General features: G+C 32.9%; 1 protein-coding gene across 1 annotated transcript in view; it reads right to left on the reverse strand.

Annotated features, from left to right (window-relative positions):
- The window catches only part of LOC145666236 (sodium channel protein Nach-like), a 136,122-nt gene that overhangs the window by 69,506 nt on the left and 45,337 nt on the right, over positions 1-21,279 (reverse strand). The window contains exons 5-6 of the mRNA XM_081733302.1: positions 8,249-8,355; positions 3,523-3,614 (exon numbers count right to left, since the gene is read on the reverse strand). Of these exons, the coding sequence (XP_081589428.1) occupies positions 3,523-3,614; positions 8,249-8,355 (199 nt within the window). The remainder of the gene's footprint in view (positions 1-3,522; positions 3,615-8,248; positions 8,356-21,279) is intronic.

Below are 21,279 nucleotides of genomic sequence, written 5' to 3' on the forward strand. Positions count from 1 at the left end.
ATGCTACTAAATATTACACTATAGCATATAAAAACACTACTTAAATTTTCAACAACGTTTTTCCCGAACTGCATGTTTCAGACTTACGCCCTTATTGGATCAAACTCTTCAATTGCACTTAAACTTAGCTTAAAATTTGTTTGATGAGAACTATAACTTCTATGACTTACACATTTTCATCACCGACACAGTTTCTTGATCATAACAGCTTCAAGTACTCTTTTCTTAATGTATTCGACAAAAGTATATGCTTAAGTGTAATTCTCTTCTCAATATTTCAGAACAGTCAGAAATATTTCAAAATCAAACATTACTCAATGTATTTTTATAAAACAGTATTTCCAGTGCTAACAAACAAGGCTACTAATGTAATAAAACTATGTTACAAACTTCAAATATTTTTCAGTGAAAAAGCTAAATTTTTGAAAAACTCATTTTTTTTACAATTGAATAGCAGTGTTCTCAACATACGCATAGCATACTCATAACACCTTGATCACATGTCAAGAAGTCATATATATATATATATCCATTTACTAGTTTTATAAGTAATTTTCCAAAATGGTGTGTGTAAACTTAGTTTTCAAATCTAAAATCATTTTATAATACCTTTTTCCTTTTGTAGGAAAGAGACAATTTATATATTCCAGCAAAAATGAATAAAGAATTATAGTTTCCTTTTCGCCCATTGAACAGTATGACTTCCTTCTTAAAGCTAAAGCCACAGTGGTGAATTAACGACCGATAGGCGACAACGTTACCTTGAACAGTGCTTCCTTTACCGTGATCAAAATTTCCTTTCTCATGCAACCATACAAAGAAACTTAATCACAATGTGATCATCATTGGTAGAGTACTTTGTTCAATTTCAGAGTGCACCTGGCTGGGTCAGGTAAACTCACAGTCACCAAGCAATATTTTATTTCTCTGAACTGTTTTGCATATGTACAACACATAAACGTTTTAGTGATATAATTGTATTTTTGACAGAATGGGACTGAAATACTTTCTCCTTTCAAATAAGAAAGTTGAATACCTGACAGAACAATACGTTTCTTTCTTTCATTGTTTCTTTTAAACATAAACATGGACAGCTCACGTTTCATTTTCGTCTGGAATGTAACGTCACACTGCAGCTCTCATGAATACCATATATTATTATAAATTAGCAAAGTGTCATATGATGACTGTTATCAACTATGAAGAGCTGCATTTTAATTTCTAACTTGTGACAGCTATTTCCAGTCGTTGGCGTTGAACTGTAATAAATTTTCGCAAATAACAAATATTTTAATTACATTATTTGACTTGGATTCCTACGAATCATATCTCAATTACCTGGAGCAGAGGCGCATTTAATTACTGTTTCCGAGCTCAAGCCCCTCCGAAATTTTATTTTCTATATTAAACTAGATGAAATATCTTGTAGAATTTTCACATTTCCAGAAATAAAGTTAGCAAAGCCCCCCGAAACAAAATCGTAAATACGCCACTGATCCGGAGGATCTCTTATAGATAGATTATACTTTATCTGTCTCCACCAACTTCCAAAATGAATAGTGAATGTGCAGTTGCATTATTTACATAAATCACTGTGGAATATTATAAATAGATGAGAAAAGGCAAAGTGCAGTATTATAATATAAAACCACTGTAACTTCACATACACAGTTACAAACACAATGTGAACACAACATCGTTCATTATATAAAGTATGTGCTACCAACACAGACTCGTATGACACATTATTATAACTCCTTACACAAGCAAAATATGTTACTTGCTACTACAACACTTTATAACCAACACCTCTTGGTTATTCAGTATTTTGATAATATGAGCAAGTAATGACGTTGATTTTGTGTGAAGTTTAGTATACTAGTTCTCTTCAACATGGATATTAACAAGAAATGTTCGTACCAGGTATTAATTTTTCATTTACCTTGTACATATCCTTACAACTTCTGAATTCAATACGTCCTTATAATAATATATTTCTAAGCTAATTATTTTATCTGCTCGAGAGATTTGTTCTCTAAGATCCTGTCATCAGGAAAATAAAAACTTTGTTCATGTCCGGATTCATGAATAGTAATGTCAAATGTCACAGTAGAAATAATCATTGAATTACTTATTGTATTTTAAGTAATATGAACTCGAGTGGGAGAACAATTTTAGGATTATAGATGAACTAAAAAACGGTAGATTAAAATTTGTCACCTTCCAGGGACATCTTGATATTATCCTTGTGAACCTGTGATATTGATGACAGTTCTCATATTTCATTTCAAGGGTAAGGGGAAAAAACAAGGAATGTCCATATATGTGGTTTATCGGGTGCTTTGTCCTATCTGTTGGTGACTCTTGGTACTATTTGACTGTATATGGCATGCATGCGTAGATGTAAAAATGTCCATGTCGAAAGAGGCAAAAGATTTAAAAACCCTATTCTTTTTACGCGGTTTTTAATATTAAAAGGCCGTTTTCTTGAAAGTGCGGTTTTGTGACATTCCTTCTTTTTTTCCCTTACCCTTCTCTCAAATTTTAGCCAGTTTCTTGAATTTACGGGCGCTTTATCTCGAATTAAAATGCATTCGCTGTTAAAATAAGATGATTTTGCTACCTAGAAATATCAATACCATTTTTGGAAACATCTTGGATTTGCAAACACTGTTGTTGTAGAAATAACAGATGTCCCTTCCCTGCTTACCAGAATACAAAGTCGAGAGTCGATGCAGGATTTTCCCCTTGCTGGAAATGATAATAAAGCAAGATGTACCGGAGTACAGTAGTTTCATAGAAACCTCGGAAAGGCCACATTTAAGGCTAGTAGGAATACTTTCCGATTCTCATCACGTTGAAATTTTAGACTGTCCATCTGAATTTGGAAAGATACATCTTTTAGTATTACCAAGAACATATGAATTTAAAAAGAAGGCACTTTTGCACTTCACAAATAAATTTATATAGCTTAACAAAGATGTTAAAGACATAGCGAACCATAGGGGATATTCTACAAGTACTTTGGGATATATTCACCTATATGAAATGAAGATCACAAATAAATAGTTTCAGAGCAATTTGCACATTCAGTTCTCTACCTAAATACAAATTGATTTAAGTAGATGAAAAAAGAAGGCACCATGTGTAAGAATTCTTTTCTTGGACAATTCATAGGGAGAGAATCATATGTAAGAAAAAATGTCATATACTTAATATAGACCTCTTGTGTCCATGAATTTTCTAGATCTTCCCACATTGAATTTTAATTTGTGTTATTCTATACACCTACCAAGTTGATAGTTTACTATTGTAGATGGATATCAATAGTATCAGAATTTTTAAGCCAAAATATGCCATATATAATGCTATTCCGTGGCTACCAGTAAGACAATCTATATGTTTCTAATACTATTACAAGTTCCACTTCGTAATTTTAAATTGCGAAGTACATGTAAGATCGCAATAGGTGTACTACACACAAATCTTAACTTTTCGTCTTCTGTTGTTCCTATAACATACGAATATCGGCCTCACAAGCAAGAAGTAGAAGACTTCACCCAAAGTAACAACACTTGCTCCAAGAAACAACGAAATGACACCGCCAAGAGACACTGTAAAAAGAAACATGTCATTTAAAGAGTCGTTAAGAAGTTATTAAACATTGTTAGGTTTATAATGTATTCTAAGTATAGATATTTTTAATGGGATTAACCCCCAGGGGAATGCTTAATATATAGGGTTACCACGCTTCAGCATTAAAACAGAAATGTCCAAATATTGAGAGTAACGATTCCCGTCCGTGTATATATCAGTACCCACAAATAAAAACACCAAGAGGCTTCCACCAATTGCACTTAACATTCTTGATCACAGGTAAGGAAAGGTTAGAACCTGTCCTAAAGTAAGTATCTACAGGAATTCACAAGTAAACTTTTACACTGAGACCTCATTGTTTAAAGCTGCAAGTAATAATCTAATTATTATTAATTAAACATCAATCTAAACATGAAAGCTATAAATAGCATTAAGGTACAAACATGGAATACTTGTGAGCTGAATTTAAGAAATGACCTTTCAAATTATTTGATAGAATATTAAGTATCTGTAGGATTAGATAGCGAAAGCGATTTCCAACTAACAACAAAGGTTATAATTTCAGAATATGCAATACGCAGAACAAAAAAACAAAAAAGTTAGAATCAAAATAAACGACCTCTCCAAGGTTAACCTCTGCAAGTTAATACTTGTGGTACAAAGCTACGAACAGAGAATTCGCCAAATTAATGCAAAATCTGAAATCTTTCAAAGCTACAAGTAATGACAACATATACGGCATATTTGCCGAAGAAATTGTCAGAAAAAGTCACCACCCTCCTCACTCAAACAATAAATGCGATAATGACAATAACCTACTTCCATGTAGAATGGAAACTAGCTAAAATAAAGCACTATCGAAACCAGGAGAAGACAGTAAATGTTCACAAAATTATATATCTATCACCCTCTCCTAGATCATGGCTAAACTCACGGAATCCATAATTCTAAAGAGACTTTAAAAACACAAAACAAATTTTTAATGAACAATTTATGTTTAAAAATAAACATTCAATAAGTCATCCGTTAATCAGACTTATTCAAAACCTAACGGAAATTTTCAACCAAAATCGAAGAAGATCGTAGTAATTTTAGATGTATAAAAGGCCTTCGACAGGGTGTGAGTCAAAGGCATAATGTACAAACTAATAAGCATAGTATTCCAGAAACGATTTCAAGTTACTACATTCATATCTAACAAAAAGGAAATTATGCATGTCTGTCTGAGACACTCCCTCAACCCATAGAACCTAGAAACGCAAGTCGCACAAGGATTACTGCTAGGCCTAATATTATTTAAACATAAAAACATTCCAAAAATAATCCTGAAGCTAACTTTGAGTATTTTCAGATGTATCTTTAAATAGTTGAAAGCTATATATATATATATATATATATATATATATATATATATATATATATATATATATATATATATATATATACTAGGACATGCCTACATTAGAAAATAGGTTTATTAATTATAAACAAAAGTGAAGGAAGGTAGTTCACCAAACGAAAGCAAGGATTAACAACAAACATCCGGTACAATGGATAAATAAAGTAATATACTTCGGTGTAATTTTAGACTGAACATTAAAATTCAAGAGCCACGTAAGTAATCAACTGGGAGAAGCAACTGGTGGATAACATAAATAGAAACCTTTATTTGAAACCTAAATATGTTTGAAATCCATATTACATAGAATGTTAATCAGACCAATGCTTACATATGCCGTACTGTTTTGGAGTCACGCACTAAAAGCAAACATGTAGAAATTGCAAATATTCCGAAATAAAGAAGCAAAACTAATAACAAATTACCCAAGGTACACGTGGTTAATATCGTTGCAAACACCAGTAAACATCCTGCCCATAACGAAAGGAGTTATTAAATTAAGGAATCAATTTTATTAGCAGCTGATGTATTAGTAACAGGACTATTCAACTATGACATGAGTGTACGACAATCATATAAATATCATACAAAGAACATGTACAAATGCTCACATAAATGCACACTTACCATAAAATAAGTAGAATATATAAGCACAGATAACAGTTGTAAATAAATAAATAAATAATTCCTAATCAACCTAACAATGGGTAAGTAAGTGTGTAAGTGGATGTGAGAGTAAATGTATGATACATATGTGTGAAAGGAGGAATGGAATACAAGGGTTTAATTCAACGGAGGTCGGCTGCCCAAAAAACAAAATAAGGGAAAATAAATAAAAGTAAAAGAACATAGATTAAATTACAAAGTAGCATATATGAAGTAAATTATACAACTTATACGACTATAGAACGTCGTGCAAAAGTAACTTATACGACTATTAGAAGAACATTTATAATGAGTCTGTGCATTAACAACTTACTAACATACCGCAAACCTTCATTCTCTTTCTGGCTTCAGAATCCCAGATAGAAACAGATGACAACCTGGCAATTCCAAGAACCAAGGCCAGTGGTCGCCAAACTCATGAAGCTTCTGAGCCTCCGTTCCATTTTTATATCCTACTGTGACCTACCAACCAAAAGAATTCCAAACTTTTTTTAAAAATCTTACTTTTTTTATGGAGGAATCCGTGGAGGAATCAAGGATAGCAAACCGGAGAGTTAATGCTATCTACTGAAGATGTCCCCGCGAGCTACTAGTAGCACGCAATCGACATTCGGCGATGACTGATTAAGAAAATGGCTAATTTGCATGTCAAAAATAACAGATTCCCACTAATGGAACACAACCCTATTACAGGCAAACAGACGTATTTAATTAGCAGACTTTATTAAAGAAAACAATTAATTTATAAAGATACTTTCTACACACTCGTTTGCATGGAGTTTGACCTCAACTTCTTAGTTTGTTTCTGTTATGTAAACTTATTCATACAGCATGACTAACAAAGGGGTTTATCCTGGTAACCCAGGATTTTGTCCCTTTATCAAAGGAACCAAAACAACCATATATATATATATATATATATATATATATATATATATATATATATATATATATATATTGCTTTTCCATTTTCTATTTTAACATTCTTTCTTCTCTAGTTACACTTTTCAGATTCCTGGTATGTTTCACATAGATACTAAGAGCGACATCTCAACCCCCTACCGACAGATGTTTTAGGTTACTAACAGCATGGAGAGGTATTTAGTAAGATGGTGATACGTCACTCTCTCAATACCGGGGGGCTTCCCGAGGAACTTTAAAATTTATAGACTTTTCATTTAACAGTCATACTTACTCTGAGGAGGCTGGTAAAAGCATAAGAGAAAAGATCATCGATTTAGAATTACTGTAAAACACACAACGTATAGCCTGAGATATTCTGCACTCTCCTCGTTAAAACGTAAAGCAATGAATTGGATATACTCGTAGCAATAACGAAATTAGAATGAGATATACCGTTTATTGTTGAATTTTATTGGATATTATAGAAAATGTTTGCTAGTTTCATAAAAGAGGTTGTTCCTTTTCATTATCAGTTGAAACATTCATTGTGAAGGTGAACTTTTAGTAAACGTTTAATAATATTTCCTCATAATGTCCACTTACTCTTCTACATAAGTTTAAAAGAAACTGACTATTGAGTAAAAGAATCAATTATATTTCTTTTTTAATTTTTCCTAGTACTCATACTAATGTTTAAAATAAATTTATTAAAATGGTTTAGAGAATTTCCTAATACAAAATTAGTGATCAAAGTTATTTCAAATTATATATTTCGATATCTACAGTTACCACTTCGTGTTACATTCTATATTTATCCATGAGCCTGATTTATTTTGAATTGTAAATTTTTGAATTTATAATATATATTCAGTACTTAATACTGATTAACGTGTTAATTGTAGAAAAACAACAGTTTATGGCACTGATTTAAAATTTACTAAACAGATTCTTAGAAAATAAAGCAAATAAATTCTAAATAAGAATATCACAAAATCTGAATTTTGAAAGAAGCCTAAAACGATTATTTTAAATCATGCATTTTATTTTGCAACAAATGATTCAGTCTACAATACAGAATTGATTAGTTTTCAATATTATTAAATAAATCTAAATTTTTGCGTTATGTAGGTATTTGGTGTTAATTTTACTACTAAATCTGTTACTTTTATGTCATTGTTTATCGAATTATGTTGAAGATTAAGTATTTGATTGTTTGCATCGATGATCAATGGATATATATAAATATATATGTCGGTAAATATCAACATGATACTCATGAAATAATTCGCGTTCGTCTATAATTTTGGAATCTACTCACCGATATTTTAGTAGATAGTTAATAGTCCTTCTACAAGCTTCATACACAGCATAGTTTATTCGGTAAATGATAAGAATGATAGATTTATATGAAGAGAGATATCTACGTTCTTCATATTACAAAGCTTAGAGCGCTCGCATCTGACGCATGGAGTTTTAGATTCGAGTTCAAGTGAAGTAAAAATTAAATTTGAATGCGCTACAGTGATTCGGACTTCATCTTAACCTGTTGGTCTCACCCTCAGAGAGTCTTACTGCTGAAACAGGTATCTAAACTTCAATAATAACAACATACTTTAAAGTTTTTGATTTGAACTTCCAAAATATTTTTTAAATGTACTTATACTTGAAATATTAAACATTTACCAGTCATATCTAGTGAATCTCTAATTACTCGAAGTTTGACTTTCTCCGAGCTTAATCTCATTCCAAATGACCACTTCGAATACGTGACAGGAGTGTTTTCAGCTGCCCTGAAAAGAAAATTTATACTTGAATTAAACATTGAATAACGGTTAATAGCGATGATCTACAATAGAATCTCAGGCTACGAACTTAATCCGTTCTGTAGTGCTGTTCTTGAACATAAATGTTCTTGAACCGAAATTATTTTTACTAATGGACTAATGTAGCTAGGTAAATACAATGAATATACTCTAAGTACAGGAACACTGTACTGTATGTATTTTTATGTTTAAATAGTTTTCTCTGATAAAGAGCACAAAATCAAAATAAAATTGTACTTAATTAGGGACAAATAAGTACACTAGATTAAAAAAACAAACAAGTTTTTCCACTTTTACTCCTCCAAATTTTGCTTAATGAACATAGTCACTACTTTAGCCACATCAACTGTTGTTATTACTTCTTTGTTTTCTTGTCGATTTCGTTATATTCCCTTGCTGGGCAATGTCGAAAACACAAGCGTCATTCTCATATTATTCAAATTTTGTTTTACTTGCTGCTATCACTAACAATTTTCTTCTCTTTCTTTGGAGCCACAATGTGAGACTAACAACGTCATCTAAAATGTGCGAAAAAGAACAAAACAGTAGTTTATGAATACATCATTGTGACATATAATGATTGCTGGAAATATGCGAAAGCACTACTGAGCGCGTAGAATATGCGGGTACAAGGGTGTGTGTGCATTCATATTCCGAAATATTGTTCGTGAGCCTAGGGAAAAACAATTGTTCAAAAAACCAACCAACGAACCAATTTGATCGTGAAGAGGGGGGTTTGTGAACTGATAATCCACGGTATCAATACACTACCGTAATTTAAACACTATGTTTAAAATAACTTTACTATTACATTAAATTGTTACCAGACAATAGGCTATGATTACAAAAGAAAACTTTGCCGATAGTACTACTACGATCACTTCATGCTCTGGTCAGTCACATTCAATTCTACTAAGTTTATATTTGCTTCATGTTTAATCAGGATTAAAAATAACGTTTTGTAATAATAATAATAATAATAACAATAATAGTAATAATAATAATAATCGTCATCATCATCATCATTATTATTATTATCATAATAATAATAAATAAGCTTAAAGCAGTAAACAATACCATGAATGTTTATTTTATAGCACGTACTAAGTAAATGCTCTTCTTCTAGAAATAATACGGTGTACGAGGGTCATCCAGAAATATAGATCGTTTAGTTATATAAAATGACAAATACAATATTTATTTAAGATACAATTCTGTTACATACTTGAAGCTTCATTCACTTCTCGATATAATTATCTTCTAAATTTAAACATTGGGCGTATCTGTTCACGTGCTTCAGAATTCCAATGCTATACCCTTCTGTCGTCAGTTCATTAAGCCAGAGCCTCATGGCGTTTAAACGAAAGACCGCTATAACATTTCCGCTGCGCACCTACTCCTCTTTCTCTTTACAGGGTGAACTGGCTTCAGTAATAACTGTCCTTATAACACTAGAAGTGAAGGTTGCGCAAAGTCGGTCTAGTGCAGTTGGGCTGATCAAAATAAAGTACGTGATTGAAAATCCCGCCGATTGTCAAACATGGAATGTTGTTCGATTTCTGAAGGATAAAAAGGTGAAACCGGAAACTGAAAGCAGTGCATGGTGATAATGTAATGAACGGAATAAATGTGAGAAAATTGTGTGAAGTGTTAAATAATGAACGAACAAATGTGCACGATGAAACTTGATCTCGTCACCCATCATTCCTCACAAGAAGACCTGAAGACTGCAGTGAACAACACACTCTTAAAAGACAGACACGTGACTCTCACCGAATTGCACTTCGTGTTTCCACACATTTCTCGTTCTTTGCTTGATGAAATTGTCTCCTAACACCTGCAACAAAATTTGTGCAAGATGAGTTCCGCAGCAACTGAGTGACCAACACAACACGCAGAGAATAGGCTCAGCATTAACATTCTTGATACGACATTGCACTGATTGAGACTCCTATCTTGATTTGATTGTGACTGGTGATGAGACATGGATATCTCACAAAACCCCATAAAGCTTGGGTGACATCATTCCTCATCACTTAAAAACCGAGAAAACTCAAACAGGCTCTTTTAACACGAAAGGTCATAGTAGCCGTGTTTTGGGATCGTAAAGGTTTTCTTTTAGTGAATTTCTTGCCAAGAGGTCATACGATCAATGCAAATCGTTATTATGAGACTATAAGAGACCTACGGTTGGTTGAAGTTTGCTTTTTACAACAATGTTAGCCCTCACACTATAAGAGAAGAATTACTTGATCAATTTGTATGGGCAATCTTTGATCATCCATCGTATAGTATTCACCTTTCTGCTAGCGATTTGAAACTTTTGCTAAGCTTGGTGGTAGAAGTGCTAAAGAGTTGGAGAATCAGTGACAACCAGGCTTAAAGAACTTGCGGCAAAACACTATAACATTGGAATTCTGAAGCTGGTAATCAAATACAACAAATGTTTAAATGGAGGAAGTGAATATGTTCCAGGTATGTATTAGAATTATTTTTTCCAATAAATACTGGTTATCATTTTGTATAACTAAACGGTTTTTATTTTCTGGATGATATAGATAGATAGATAGATATAGATATGGAGGGTGAGTGCATATGTGTGTATTATGAAAATTAATGTGTAAAGTGTTTATTTTGTCCACCTTGGTTTGAGGTTATGTTATTTTTCCTTAACCTAAAGATGAAGTTCACTCCAAAGTTACGTTCACAGATGATATAATATAGTGACAATTAAAATCATTGCGAAAATTTAAGAACAAAAAGTAAAAAGTTAATTACAAAAAACAGTGTGTAAGTTTAATGCAAGCGTATATGTATTTATGTTACACAGTAGGTTAGCTACCACCAAGACTCGTATTTGAACTCTGCATTAAAATTCTTGGTTTTCAGAAACATGTCATACAAATTTTCATGTAAAGCAATAAGAAAACGAGTGGGTTCCGTTTCACAGTTTGAAACTTCAATGTACTTTCAAACTATGCGAATTCAATACTCAAGCTTAACTACTTTAATAGAGGAATAACATCAAAAATCCTGTTCTTCGGAATCTGAATCCATTTTCAAAAGCCTTTATTCGCTCTCTCTTACTCTCTTTGTTTTATAAAGATAAGCATTAAAACCGGAAGTCATAATTAATGTTTATCACTTCCGGTTACAATAGAAAGAAAATCAGAAGTGAAACATTTTTGGTACTAAATCCATATCAGAGAAACTAATTATTGTTAACTATTTCCACTATTACGCGATTAATGTTGTAACTGCAAAATTGTAGGTTTTCATCACATACGGTCTCAACAGATATATCGAGTCTTGAGAGCATAAATACCGTATGTCCAATTTTCCTCAACACTGACGTTGTCAACTATTTCGATAGCTTGATATGCTAGCATGCTTCAAACTATTTCAGTCACGATTCTGATTTTTGCCAATATTTTGAAACTTCGAAACACTCTCCTGAAAAATTTATACAATTGGACATATGACATTTGTGCACTCAAGACTCGATTTAAAAGTCGAGAAGACAAAACTCATTCTATTGATGCTGAATCTCTGTCAAAACCATTTTCCGATATCATTTACCGTTTTTGCTCTATGAAAAACAGTATTGATACCGAAAATAGGCAGTTGCTATTTCGGTAGAATGTTGCAGATGATGATATGTTGTCTTGAGATGTTCAGGAATTAAAAAAATGTGGTTGCGCTATTTGTTACCGTTAATGTTATAGGACAAAAAAGTAAAAACAGCAAGCGATTGATTTCTACCACCTCTAGTTTGGAACAATATGTAATATATACTTGTTACTCTGAATGAATTCCATAAATGCATTTCTCGATATCTCTTATTGTTCCTGTTCTATACAAATCAACACTGAAACCGGAAGTACTATTAAAGTTCAGCCACATTTGGTATCCATCGAGTGTTTCGGATAGTAGTGTGTTCCCTTAACACGCTGAATCGATTGTAAAATGAAAAAATCCCATGCCGCTATTTATTACGGTTTATGATTTATATTAATACACCTTGAAAAAGGGGACGGTTGATTTCTGCAATTTCCGGTTCAAATAAACAGTTAACAGATTGAGTTTCACCCACTTTCCGGATGCCGAATGGATTGCAAAAATCTGCCTCTAGAAATACTATACTGCTTTTGCTCCTTGAAAATCAGTATGGAAAATAGAAGTATTAAATTTCAATTATTTCCAGTCTCATGTTCTCTTGAGAGCTTGAACTGTTTTTAGAAACCGTTTGTTGCTATATTTTACCGTTTTTGTTCTATAGCGATAAACTTGGAAACCGAAAATGGGTGTTTCCTAACACTTCCAGTTTAAATAGAAGGTTAGCCTTAGATATGGAACCTATTTTGGGGACGCTGAATTTTTTGCATAAAATAAATAAATAAATAGCTTGTTATTTATTATGATTTCTTTTCTGTAAAAATGGACGTCTTTTGGTTTAAATAGATAGTTAACAGAGGCGATAGAATCGAATTTTTAAAAATCGGTTCGCAAAATCATTTATCATTTTTGCTCCTTGAAAGCAAAAGGATGAGAAAGGACGGTAACACACAGATAGAAGACCAGATAACACAAAGACAGAAGGAATACATAGACGAACTGCATAGAAGGTACAAACTAAACGAAATAGTGATAGAAAAAGATGCTGAAGTAGACAAAGAGTAATTAGATTCATCTATTTTAAGAAGTTAATTGGACAATGCAGTGAAAAATTGAGAAACGGGAAAGCTCCAGAAGTTGACGAAATACCGTCGGAGGTGCTCAAGGATCTCCAAAAACAGGCAACTAATGGCAATAAATCATATCTTACTAACGAAATGTATCTGACTGGAAAAGTGCTAAAACACTTCCAAAAAAGTGTCACGATCTGTATACTAAAGGAAAACGGGAGCGATAAAATGTGATGGACATGGAACACTTAGTGTTATGTCACACGTGACAAAGTTTCTGTGCAGAATTATTGGACCAAGTTTGTTGAAGAAAGCTGGAGAAAGACTGTAGAAGTATCAATTTGGATTCACAAGGATCAAGGCAAGCAATACTTAACTTCAGCATCTTCTCAAGATAAATAAGCAGGTGCTGGTTATTTTCATAGATATTGAGAAAGCATTGGATAATGTGGATTGAAGAATCATATTTAGGGCATTGAAGAATTTGCAAGTGGATTATAGGGACAGAATAATCATATTTCAACTGTAGAAGAACTATAAAAAGAGAAAAGAAAGAAAAACTGAAAAGGAAGAAAAGAAGAAAGTAAGGATGTGGATTGTCTCACTATCATTAAACAGAAGATATGAAAGAATCATTGACTAGTAACGAAAAAGGCAGTGAATTAAACGATCATATTTTCAGTATAATTAGTTTTGCGGATGATATAGCACCTTATTCGACTCAGACTGGGTCAACGTATTATTGGAGAAAAAACAGAAGGAAGATTGGGAAGATGAAGACAAAGAAAACAAACCCTTGATGAGATTAGGAAGAAGATACATATTTATTTCTCAAATTGCTGTCAAAGATGAAAAAGGTTTAAATTATCCAAAGTGCCCCATTAACATATACTTAAAGAGAGAAGAATGTCTTTGAAAACCAGTATTAAAACCGGAAGTATTACTAAATTTCAGCTACTTTCAGTCTTGGTAGAGCGTTGAAGATGGAGATTACATGTTCTTTTGAAACGATTGCAAAAAGCAGCTTGTTGCTACCCACAAATGGTAATAAACGTGGAAACTGGTTGGTGCTTGCCACTTTTCATTTTAAATAGAGACTTTACCTACAATATGGAAGCTAGTTTCGGGAAGCTGAGTCAATTGAAAAAATCGCTTGTCGAAATTTAATACTGTGTATGTTCTGTAGCGATGGACGTTAAAACATGAAACGATTGATTTCTACCACTTGTGATTTGAATAGAAGGTTAACGGAGGAGGTGGGACCTGTCCTTAGAAAGCTGAATCGATTTAAATGAAATATTTAAGTTTTATGTCCAACTCTTATGCCGGCTAGGCTAAAGGAGATAGTGACGATGAGAAATGAATGAAAAGGTAGATGAAGAGAGTAGGAGAAAACGGGAGAATCCCGAAAAAACCCACGCACACGGTGTTTATCCATCATATTAACTTGGCGCGAGCTGCGATCGAACTAAGAATCCCATGCACCAGAGGTGAAGGCTATATCACTAAGCCACTGCGGCCTTAACAATTTTTGAGAAGTATGCTCACTAAAATATGTAAAAAGGTATTTTAGAATCTAGGCTGAAGAACTATGGATCCTGCAAGTTTCGTTACAATCGTCCCAGTTCTTCTAGGCTAGCCCCGACTTATAGGATTTTATCAGGTAATATGCCCACTGCACTCCCGCCAAATACACGAAGAAACATATTTTAAAATTATTTTCATTCTCAAGATATTAGTGAGATTAAATTTTACAAGTTTTAGGCCTATACCATTTGGACAATTTTTGAGGAGTATGTCTCCTGTCACTACTTATATATGTAAATATTTTTTTAATTCTAGGTCCGAGAACTATGGAACCTGCGAGATTCGTTCCAATCGTCCCAGTTCTTCTAGGTTAGCACTAAGACCCAATCTATAGGATTTTATCGGAGAATATGCCCCCTCCACACAAGTCAAATAGAGAACGAAGATTATTGGAAAATAATATTCGTTCTAAGACATCAAGGGGATTAAATTTCGAAGTTTTATCACATTCGGATAGTTTAGATATATGCCTCTGTCACCTTTTATATATGTAAATGCAATTTCTTCGGTTCTTAATTGTAGGCCGAATAGCTGTAGATTCTGCAATTTCCGTTCTAATTCTCTCAGTAGTAGCCTAGCCCAAGAGCCGAATATTTACTCAAGAGTATTCACAAGTAACACATTAGTAAATATTCTAGATAAAGATAGATAGAAAAAATATACACTTATCTGTCGAGATTTCACCACTCTTTCATAGATTTAAGTAAGATCTTCATTTAACACTATTAAACCACTCTTTAAACTACGCTATTAAACTACAACGTACAGCACGAAACATAGCACGAACATTTGTTGACGACACAGCAAACAATCAGACCCTTGCGTTGCAGTGTCGGAAATTTCGTGAGACGTGGCCATCTGTGCGCAACGCAAAGATGCCAACCCGTAGTGGAAGTTTCTCCTTAATGTTGTATTTCGACGTTTCCTTTTGTTTTTCTTTCTTTTTATTCTTTTCTTATTTGTCGCTAAGTCTTGTTACAGGAAAGAGATATCTAGCAAACTCTGAGAATTACTAGGTATAATGGGTCAGCAGGAGTTGAATCTGGGCTTCTGTGTAATGTAAACGCATAAACCCAACAATGTAAGACGTTAAAGGACATTTCATACTAAAAAAAACAATTTAGAAAATTTACGAATAGAATTTAGAAAATGGTTACGAATAACGGGTGATGCACAGCTGAGTAATTCTTTTCCTCTTTTGGTCTTTACTCCGTGTCACATTTCACAATTGAATACTAATGTTGCAAACCTTATTAATGACTTACTATTAGTTTAATGTTATTAATTTTTCTTGTTTTCATTTAGATGTTTGATTTTAAGATTTTAGTAAAAAATTACGTCACATACGTAGAGCGACCGTACTTATCCAAAAACGGTTTGAAATCTTGGCGCGATTTCCGTACCCTCAGCCAGTGTGAAGATGTTTTGACGTTATAATATATTTCTATTGTTTTTTTAAGATTTTTTTAAAAATTCTTTTCAGAATCCCTTCCCACTTTCCAAATTCTTAAGCATGTTATCATACGTATGACTCACAATTAATGTTTGATTTTCTTTTTAGATTTTTTCCAGAAAGATGTCCAGGTGCGCAGGATCAGAAAATTTTAGTTGTTACTTATCTATATAGTTGTATGTTTATAATTAAAATTTAGTATGTAATCACATACGTAGAGAAATTGCATTGTCCAAAAGCAATTTGAACTAGTAGCGCAGTTCCGTATCTCAGTGGGAAGTGGGAAGATGTTTTGTCCTTATAACATATTTTTATTAAAAGTTTTAAATTTTAAATTTCTTTTTAGGATCCCTTCCCACTTCCGAAATTCTTAAATACGTTACTACGTGTTATTTACAATTAATGTTTGATTTTCTTTTTAGAATTAAAAAAAGTATCGAGATGCCCAGGATAAGAAAAATTTTAGTTGTTAATTATACGTACATTTTTACATCTTTTATTAAAACATAGTACATAATCTCATGCGTAGAATATGGAATTTTATAATTATCAATGTTATTTTTTAGTGTTAATCTTAGATTTTCTACTTTCAGTAATCCATAATTAAGTATGTATATTCTTAGGTTAAATATTTTGAGTATATTTTATTGTCTAGTAATATTCTAGCGAATATCGTAATGTTTATGAACCGTAATTTTATTATGTGGATTTGTATGCTAATGTGTTGTAATGTTTTTTTTAATTTTGAGAAAAGTATACTTTAGTTCTAGTATTTCCTAGAAACTATTCGAATTAGATATAGATCCTGAAAAATAAACTTATTTTCTTTCCAACAGCATGAAGCCATAATGTTTTATGAAAATTACTTTGTCAATTATTTCATATGCTCGACGACTTTGAATTTTAATGTGTTAATAAGACCATTTTGAATATTTGTAGCGAAGATGCCTAAGAAAGTTTAATTGTCATGGAGCGACATAACTGTTTTGTAGGGAATCTAATTGGATGTTTTCAGATCGACCAGAAAGTTGCAATATCGTTGATTATATTTTTGTTTGTAGATCATGTTTTTCTTTTAATAGGTCTCACGTGTTTTGTCTTATAAAGACATATTTTACGGTGCTACGAGAGCATTTGTATTTTGTATGTTTACACATCTATTCTGGGTGGAAGACGTACGTTATGTTCCAGGGAACATAGCGTAGTTTACTGAATATTAATGTTTATATTTCAGTTTTGTACAGAAACATTTTGTGAGTGCCTATGGTTGCAGGCCTTTTCACGTTTCTAGTTTTGCCTCGCAGGTGTCGATGGCATATTTTGTGTGTAAGTACGTGTAGTATTACACATTTTTCCCACCTATGGTTTTGGTCAATTCATGACGTAATGACCATTTATTTTCAGGAATGTTTGGACTAGAGAGTCAACTTCCTTGATTTAGACCTTTGAAAAACTTGGATCAATATTGAATAGTTTTCAACGCTTTATTAATAAGTTCTATGGCAGATAATACCAACATGTTCTGGTAACCCTACAATGTTTACGTGTTGGAAGTGAACAACAATCATTATTCTAGGCCTAAGCTAATAATAACTTTGTTTCAGAACGAAACCATTTGTTGTATTGAGCATTATCGAATTAAAGTCTCGATTTTTTCATGATGAGCAGAGTCATTTTTACCTTATGGCGTGCCGAATTTTCTTCATACATGTCAGCGAAATCACGATCTTTTCTTTGATATGCAAAATCATGCTTATTTCTTGGATCGGTATGAACGTCATCTTTGACAATTATTTCTTTTATTATTTTTGAAAAAACGATTTTTCGTTCTTTTCTGCCAAACAACACGAGGCACAGTTAAAAAGAAAGACATACAGGTGAAAACCTTATTTTGTTTGTATATTGTCAGTTTATCATGTGTTTACATTTCCATTCATTTTACTTTTTCAAAGATTTTCATATTTTTCAAATATATTATAGTGATATCGAAACTTTAACAACAATATTAATATTTTACTACCTTTAATATGTTTGCTATTTGCATATTCATTCATATTCCAATATTTTAAATGCAGCTATTTTAAAAAGAAGACATTTACTAATTTTTATTGAGATGTTTGATAATTCTTTAAGTCGATGTTTTTTTTGAAACGTTATTGAGTGTGCATATTTACTCCATATTACACAAAATATAGTGATCGAAACGGAACACCTAAAACATTTTACGAAAAGTATTTACAAGTATTTAAGAAAAAAATATATTACTATTTTTAAAAAAATAAGAATTTTAATAGCCCTACAAACGCTTTTTGCGCAGTTTTAGTGATGTTATCATACAGGTGTTATAACCATACCTCGCTTCTCACACCAGTGTTAAAAAAATATCCCCTTCCCTCTCATCAACTCATCGTTGGAGGACCATGGAGGATACTCAACATAGGAAGACAGCATGGTTTCAACATGTGAAGAAACGGAAAATAAGGAAACCCAACTGCGTCAAACGTTCAAGAGGATCTAGTAGTAGGCCCCCCCGTATGGCGAACCGAGTCAGCAAAAATTACTCGATTCTGATTGGCTGGGAGAGGTCACGTGACATTAGGCCCCGCCCACGCGGGAAATTCAAATTTTCAGGTCACGTGGTATGACGTCATGAGTCACCCTGCGGGGAAATCCCTCATTCTCTTTTATGACCGGGATTTTTGAAATTTGTTCCCTTTTACGGGTAAGATGTGTGATTCTGATTGGTTGAGAGATATCACGTGATTTTAGACCCTGCGATATTTGAAATTCGTTCCCTTTTACGGGTAAGATGTGTGATTCTGATTGGTTGACAGATATCACATGATTTTAGACCCTGCGATATTTGAAATTCGTTCCCTTTTACGGGTAAGATGAATCCTTTGGTACCACGATGCTGATTGGCTGATAGAGGTCACGTGATCTTAGGCTCAGGGATTTTTTAAAATTCGTTTCCTTTTTATGGGTAAGATGAGTGGTTTGGTACCTTGAATTTGATTGGTTGATAGCGGTCACATGATCTTAGACCCTGGGATTTTGAAATTTGGGTATCCTCTTTGATGAGTACTTTGGTACTACGATACTGATTGGCTGATAGAGGTTACATGATCTTAGACCCGCTACACGGTGAACAGGTCACATGGTATGACGTCATGTTTTACCCTTGCGGGGAAATCCATCACTAATTCGTTTCCTTTTACGGGTAAGATAAGTGCTTTGGTACCTTGATTCTGATTGGATGATAGAGATCACGTGATTTTAGGTCCTAGGATTTTTGAAATTAGGGTGTCCTTTCTGATGTATACTTTGGTATCTCGATTCTAATTGGTTGATAGAGGTCACATGATTTTAGACCCGCCACACAGTGAACAGGTTACATGGGAAAACCCCTTACTTATTTGTTTTATTTTATGTGTAAGATGCGTGTTTTGGTACCTCAATTTTGATTGGTGGATAGAAGTCACATGATCTTACCCCCCCCCAACAGCCCATGAGTGAAATATAGAGCGATATGTCGGTGATCACCCTAGACCTGGATTTTTTTTAATGGTTATGCGTAAAGTTCCCATGAAGGGTTCAACCTCCTCCTTAAATAACCCTTTTTTGGTATCATGATATTGTACTGAAGTTTACATTAAATATTATCGTTCTCTTTGACAGATAAGATGATTACCAGCTTTCTTACCTTGATGGAGATCCTGTCCTTGAATTAGTAGCCTGTCTCTGGAAGTAACAATGGTGAAAGAGGGGTGTCGCTTGTAGATTTCTTATAACACATTGTTGTGAGTTTAAGCGATTTTTTAAACGCTCAGTAAGCGCTTCATTAATGGAAACAGTGTTGCCAGATTTGTCTTACCTAAACTGCTCCGATTCTTTTCGAAACGGTTCCGCAGAGTGCAAGAAATTTTAAACTAAAATTTTTTCGAACTAAAAAATTTTAAACAAAAATTTTCAAACAAAAAATTTTCGAACTAAAAATTTTGAAACAAAAATTTCAAAAAAAATTTCGAACTAAAAAATTTAAACTAAAAACTTTTGAACTAAATTTTCAAATAAAAACATTTTCGAACAAAAAAAATGTAAATTTTCGAACCCCAAAAAATTTCGAACTAAAAAAATTAAAAATTTTTCGAAAAATATTTTAAACTAAAAACTTTCGAACTAAAATTTTCGAACCCAAAAAATTTTCGAACCAAAAAAAAATTTCGAACTAAAAAATTGAAACAAAACTTTGTCGAACTAAAACATTTTTTAAAAACAAAAGTTTCGAACTAAAGATGTAAATCACATCTAAAAATTTTCAAATCAAACTTTTTATCGAACTAAACTTTTAAAATTTTCGAACTAGAAATTTAAACCAAGTTTAAGAAAAAATCCTAAGAAATGTTTTTCCAGGAATCGAACTCAGGTCTTTCAAACCAAAGATGTGTATGCTAACCGCTTAGCTATGAATGAATTCGGTTTTTAATCGATCTTGGTGGGTTTCGAACCATGGTCCTTGAAAAGGATACACTTATACTTTAAGAAAATAAATCTGACAGTGTAACGCTTCCGTTCGTGGATTAAAATAAAATGCTGATAGACTTCTTTGTGTGACGACATAGAAGCACATATGATTGAAAATGCAAACGTCAGCGGATCGCATCACTTTAGTTTTACTACGAACGTGTCAGCATGATTCATGAAAAAAGCAAACATTGACATTCTCGTATAGAATATGAGGAAAATGAAATGTCGTCACAGTTACGACAAGTAGTGACATGATCCTGGCAGAAGGGAATTGGCATCGGAATTGCAATACTATTGAGAAACGTGAATGACGTCACGATCGATTGTTACACATCGTTTTGGTTCGTGATTCATGACAAAAGCAGCGAGCGTTTTGATTGGTTCGTTGTGATGTCATTTTATAAATTTCCTCGTTTCTGATTGGTTGATGATGACATCGTTTTCGCAGTGACCTAAATAAAAATCTAAATTTCATTTTTCAAATCCTACACCGCTCTCAACTATCGTGTGAGAAGGTTTGTTTTTTAAAAGTGTCTTCATTTAAGAAGCTTTACTGCACCGACTTTTTGTTCATTGAATTTGAGGTAAGTTCAGTGAGATTTTATTTTTCACACAAGATTCGAAAATCATTTTTATTTT

Source organism: Thermobia domestica, chromosome 12, assembly GCF_964235325.1.
Source record: "Thermobia domestica chromosome 12, izTheDome1.hap1.1, whole genome shotgun sequence".
In the NCBI taxonomy this organism is placed as follows: Eukaryota; Metazoa; Arthropoda; class Insecta; order Zygentoma; family Lepismatidae; genus Thermobia; species Thermobia domestica.